Source organism: Mustela lutreola, chromosome 8 (genome assembly GCF_030435805.1).
Source record: "Mustela lutreola isolate mMusLut2 chromosome 8, mMusLut2.pri, whole genome shotgun sequence".
Lineage (NCBI taxonomy): Eukaryota > Metazoa > Chordata > Mammalia > Carnivora > Mustelidae > Mustela > Mustela lutreola.
This window is the reverse complement of record NC_081297.1, coordinates 134,102,066-134,108,065: the sequence shown is the minus strand read 5'-3', so window position 1 is coordinate 134,108,065 and position 6,000 is coordinate 134,102,066. Positions and strand designations below refer to the sequence as shown.

General features: G+C 33.4%; 1 protein-coding gene across 3 annotated transcripts in view; it reads right to left on the bottom strand.

Annotated features, from left to right (window-relative positions):
- Window positions 1–207: 207 nt before the first annotated feature.
- HCFC2 (host cell factor C2) overlaps window positions 208–6,000 on the bottom strand; it is a 35,827-nt gene continuing 30,034 nt past the window's right edge. For 2 of the 3 annotated variants that reach the window (XM_059186697.1, XM_059186699.1), the window contains exons 14-15: window positions 4,477–4,662; window positions 208–3,762 (exon numbers count right to left, since the gene is read on the bottom strand). In XM_059186697.1, the coding sequence (XP_059042680.1) occupies window positions 3,448–3,762; window positions 4,477–4,662 (501 nt within the window). In that variant the 3' untranslated portion in view covers window positions 208–3,447. Of the gene's footprint in view, window positions 3,763–3,795; window positions 4,069–4,476; window positions 4,663–6,000 lie in introns of those variants that run through there. The other variant, XM_059186700.1, reaches the window with a different exon arrangement.

Below are 6,000 nucleotides of genomic sequence, written 5' to 3'. Positions count from 1 at the left end.
GGTTAGAGAGATACGGGTTACATTTCTATGAGAACATGATTCCGAACACAATCCACTAACTTAAAAACAAGTTTTGGGAGACAATCTATTCTTTATGAGATTGCCTATATTATTTTAAGTGAACAATATAAAGTCAACATTTCTACAGATTTACTCTGCAATCACTAATTTTTCTCTCATAGAGTTCAAAATAAATAACATCTGTAATTGATTATAATAGAAAAGGTGCTTTATTTTACAGATCATTGGTACATAATACATAAAACTGCCTAAAATCAGTCCTGGAAAACTTGACCATCACTTACACCTTAAGCAGTCAAAGACCAAGTCTATTTTGCAACCTATTTCATTCATGGTCAGATTATGGCAATAACTTTAAATACTAATTATCTCTTCATAGCCAATGTTACATATGATTTTTATGCTACAAGTGCTGCAATTTTTAAAAATAAAAATACCTTCATTTATAGTAGACTGTCTCTCTAACCAGAACAAATCTTTGCTAGGCTACAAGTCTTTGAAATAATGGATCAACAGTTTTACTTTCTTATAGATGATTGTATTTATGTAATTGGGTTATAGGGCAAGGGGGCCTCATACATGCAATCAGATTATTTCTGTTGTTGTTTGTTTTTTAATGTGGATAAAAATGAGCTTATAATATCCTATTTCTAGTTAAACTGCCAAAACAGTTTACTAAACTAAAATGAAGCCAATACAATATTTTAGAAAACATAATTCTAAGAGCATGCAACATCAAAATCTTTTTACTACACATGTGAACCAAAGTTTTAGAGCCCAGGAAGAGGACTGTGGCACATAGGCTTGTACATCTGAATTACCTATCCAGTAGGGAGGAGAAGGAAAGTCATTTAACTCAGCATAAATCCTCTTATGAAAGGTATCTGCATGATCTAGCCCACTGCTACTCAGGGATCTTCACTCAGAAAATGTGCGAATCATAGGAAGCTAAATGCACTTTTCTTGTTATTTACCCTAGTTCATTCTATTCATGACACACAGCTTGAAGATCTATTAATAACTATTAATGTCACGCCACAGAGATTTCTCAATGGCACTTTTTAGTCACCCATAAATGTGACTGCTGCTTAATGTACAAATGCCAAAAAATGATAACAGAATCTGGGCTGATCCTCAAAGTAAAAACATTTGTTATTTTCACAAATCCCTTGGTGTATAGAAAGAGTGCCTTTCTCTCTAGAAAATAAAATGTATGTTAGAACCACAGGTTCACAGCACAGTTGAGGCATGTAAGCAAAGTAAAATAAACCGAATACTAAATAGGTATAAATGTGCACACTCAAATATTCTTTTCTTTGCTTAAAGTCAACTTAGTCCTTGTCATTAAGAGAAATGCTTTGAGACGCAAATTGTTAATGCAGAGAATAAGGAGTTAAAAGCGAGACCTTTTTCTAATAAAGCAAACAGATCATTAAAATAATCGGACTTGAAACATATACTCTAACTTTCCATTCTTACTCTTTTATAACTAAACACACACATATACACAACAAAACCTAGCATTTAATATGTGCAAAATTGCTTACCATTTATTTTAACTTTGGTTAAGTATTTGTTTAGCCTATATCAGACATATTATGGAAGCTATACAAATGATTACAAACATAATAATGAGGTAAGTTAAAATTCTACTAGTGCAAAAAGCAAGCATATGCTAAAAGCAAAGCATATGAATTTAACAAATGCAGAATGAAGCTCTCACCAAGGGAGGTGCTGACATAACAAACCAGAGAAGCTCCTTGTAAACATTGTTTGTAAAATACACATTTAAAGATTAAAGATTCATACAGCCACAAAAAAGGTATTCTAACAACACCAGAGTAGTGCATTTATTTTACCTTTAGAGTTTGGAAATCGCTCATTACGTGTCTAACAGTTTGCATATTTTCTTCAAGAGAAACTTAATTAGTGAGACACATTAATTACAAATACTGTAGTATAAAAATCCCAGTTCTTTACAAAAATTATATATTAAAATATTCTATACATTTTAAATTAGTAACTGGAACATACATATATATCAATTCTGCACAATTAAATCCATCTTGGCTGGGAGTATTCTAGGTGAAGCTCGAGGACACAGCTACTCAGTCAACCTAAACTGGAGTAAGGTTACATGGTATAAAAAAGATAGGCCTGGGCCTGTGCGGTTATTGCAGCTTGTAGTGTGAACTACCTTTTCTGCATTTATTGCTCTGTATTTCCATTCCAGATCTGAACAGGCAGTGGAACCATGACATTCCAAAAAGGTTCAAAACAAGCTACCTGTGGCAGAGGACCCATCATGCCTATCTGTATCTTTAAGGTTGCAGTGGGACCTGAGTGAGCTGTCTAATGTTTATATTTCAGTTGTAAAAAAGTTTATACAATTTTGAGGTAAAAACAATGCAAAAATAAAACATTTAGAGCATTTACAAAAATCTTACAAATGTTTAAAACACTATTTGAAAACTTGTGTTCTGTTAAGGTGCTTCTCTCTGCAGTGAGGAGGACATAAGTATTTCAATTTTGAATTCTAAATTACGAAGGTTTTCTTAATTTCAGCAAAAGCAAAGTTAGAGCCATTAAGACAGATGTTAAAATGTTCACAGATATACTTTGCTTCTGACGAAAATACAGAATTTTAGTGCTGAAAGAAACCTTAAATGTAAATTATTTTAACTCTGTCTTCTATTAACAAGGAAACCAAGGACTGGGTAAGTTAAGTGCTTTGGCCAAAAATGTAGTCCAATACATCAGGTATGAATCAAGAAAACCCATTACTTTTTTGTATTTTGCCATGATTCTTGGAAAATAATAAAAATTCAAAATCAGAGTTTCTAAACTCTCCTCTTTCTTTCTTTTGTAATTTCTTAAGCTCTGTGCTAACTGTAGACCAAGAAATGAATTAAATAGCGGCTATCAAAATTAGTATTACAAATGTTATTCACTAGAAGATAGGTGTTAATAGGACCGCTGCTCATCTAGAATAATAAAGTTAAAGGGAGTAGTCAAAGACGGGTCCTTGACAATGAAGAGAATATTTACTATGTAAGACAGCGCAGTGTACAACAGCCAGTTACTAGAATTATCTCAATAACTCTAGGATGACTGAATTACATGGCCTTTAGAAAAGATATTGGGGTAATAAAGCCTTCTAGCTTTTACATTTACTATTTTACTTTATAAAAAAGCAATTATATAACTGTAAGGACGAATCCATATACTAATTTTCAGAGAGTCTTTGCTTCTTTTCTATTTTTATTTGGATCTAAAATTGAGCAAATACATTTTAAGAACAACTTACAAACTCAAACTCATAAGTGCTAGAAATACAGTCAGAGAATACTCTTTAAAATGACAAATCTTCAAAACCAGTTACTAATAAATAATCATCACAATAGCTTCAGTAAAAAAAAAAAAAATTCAATTTAAAGGTGCTTTTTTATTGTTACCTTGAAGCCATCGAACTTGTGTAGCTGGTCCATATCCCTTTTCATTCTTTGCCGATATCCTGAACACAATGGCAGGCCTGGATGTATAATCAATATGTGCATTTGCAAGCTGCCCGGCAGTTACTATACACGATGTCTTAAGACCACAATAAATCCTCATAAACACAAGTTGACTTGGATTATCTTGTATTTGTGCTGTGCGGATAGCCAAGTAGGCTGAATATTCCAAAATATTTCCAGAAGGGGAAGTTGGAGGTTCCCAGGAGAGATGGATACCCTCAACATTCTTGAAGAGAGGAGAAAAACAAAACAAAACAAAAGCTGGTAAAGGTTCTGAAAGAGTTTTCTCTAATATCACTTATAATGTTGAGTCTATCTTTAGAACACAAAATAATGCTTTCCGCTGAAGTAATTGCATTAGATACTAGAACTTTTATTATTGATTTTTAACAAACCTAATTGGATCTACAATGTTTAATTCATGCCCATTTTTCAATATCATACTAGGCTTAAATGTCTGCCTGTACCATCCTAAGAAAGGGGTTTTTCTTACCTGAAAGCAGATCTTTTCTTCTCTAAAGAGGGGCAGGACCTTAGGATAAAATATAATTCAATTTCATGTGTTCTATTAAAATTCTCCAGCACAAACTTTTTGGTTCCATACAATAAGAACAGAGTTAATATTAAGATGAATACCAGATTTCCCTGACTCTCTATTTGGATGCTGTAATTCTGCTTCAACTTTGGTCCTTAAAATTAGGAGTAAATAGCAAACATTTTTTAAACTTATAATCTACCCCTTTAATTTAAGACCTAAATTTTTTTTTAAATTGAAGTACTGTTGACACACACATTACATTAGTTTCAGGTGTACATTTACCCACCCTTTTTAGATATCTCTCATTTTATCAGATACTAACAATAAACTCTAAACTGATAGTTTCACTTCATGTACAAAATTTCAATAACTAAATCACCACGCCTTGACCTGACATCTCACCTTTGAAATTCTGACTGCAGAAGGAGCTCCAGGAAAACCGGGAATACAAGTTTTAAATTCACTGATTTTGCTGAAAGGGCCTATTCCACAACCATTGATGGCAGCAACCCTGAATCTGTATCCTGTGCCTGGAACCAGATCTTGTTTCTTAAGTAAACTGTAGTCAGGTGCATCTGCATTTCCTATCTAAAATGTAATACATGCAAAAGTCAAAAGGTGCAATTCATCATTTTGTCATTCAACAAGAAAACTTTTAAAGAATGAATCATGTTTTAAGGTTCTAGTTCACATTTATTTCCCTTGTATTGGAATAAACCTTCCAATACAAAAGCAACTAAGCCCATGGATTGGTGATTCTTACCCATAGGAAAAGTACTGTTTCCAGTTAAAAATCACTGATTATAAAAAGAAATTGATGTGTTCTGCACAATATGAAGGTAGAAAAACCTGGCAACCATATAAACAAAGTAAGAATCACTTTACATGGATAGTTGTATCCATGTAAACTTAATTAGAAATCTCAGAAGAATTATTCTCAAATAGTCTATCGAGGAACAATACCCTTTGGATATAGGCAAGCAAGCTTGACAGAAGAGAAGTGACCAGCATGTAGTATAGAGCATTTTAAAAATTAGTATTTGGCAGATGCTGAATAAAATGTCAAACAACTGCATATTCTGGGTAGGAAGTTCATAACATTCACAAATTTCAAACAGTTTTGACATGTTCTCCCTCTCACTGCACCACTGCGAGGCAGGTAGTGCTAATGTATCATTCCCATTTTTAAGGGAGCGGGATCATTTTTATTTTATAGACGAGGAAACTGAGTCTCAGAGACGTTAAATAGGTGACTTGTCTGAGGTCACACTATTGAGTACCGCAACTAAGGATTCCAACCCAAGTTTACTGGTTCTAAATTTTATGCTGTTTTTCTTTTGGGAAAAACAGGTAGTTACTAGGCCCTTAGATATTGTTATTTCCTCATATATGAAATCAAACTCCTGCCAGAAATTTCATTAGTAAAATACTAAAAAATTATTAATGAGGATTTCTATTTTTGTCAAGAATTGGGAGGAATTCTATATGAAAGAGAGATATCAGAGGTAATATTAGAGAAACTAAAATGTAATGATAAATGATAAGTTCTTCATTTATGTAGGTCTAGTCAATTCACTCTCTGAAATTCCCCATTCCAGAAAAAAATCAGTTCAATGTGCTTTGGAGCTATTACTGATTTCATAATTCTTAGGGTTACTGATTTCATAATGCATATATATGAATTCTTCTTTACAGGGTTTCAGAATCAAGAAAAAATTAGACTATATTCCAATAACCTACAGGAGCTCTTAAATTTTTTAAGATGTGAAATCAAGAATTGAAAAAAACTCTCAATAAAGGGGCACCTGAGTGGCTCAGTTAAGCATTAGACTCTTGATTTCGGCTCAGGTCATGATCTCCAGGTCTTGAGACGGAGGCTCCACGCTCAGTGTGGAGACTGCTTCTCTCCCTCTGCCCCTCCCCTGA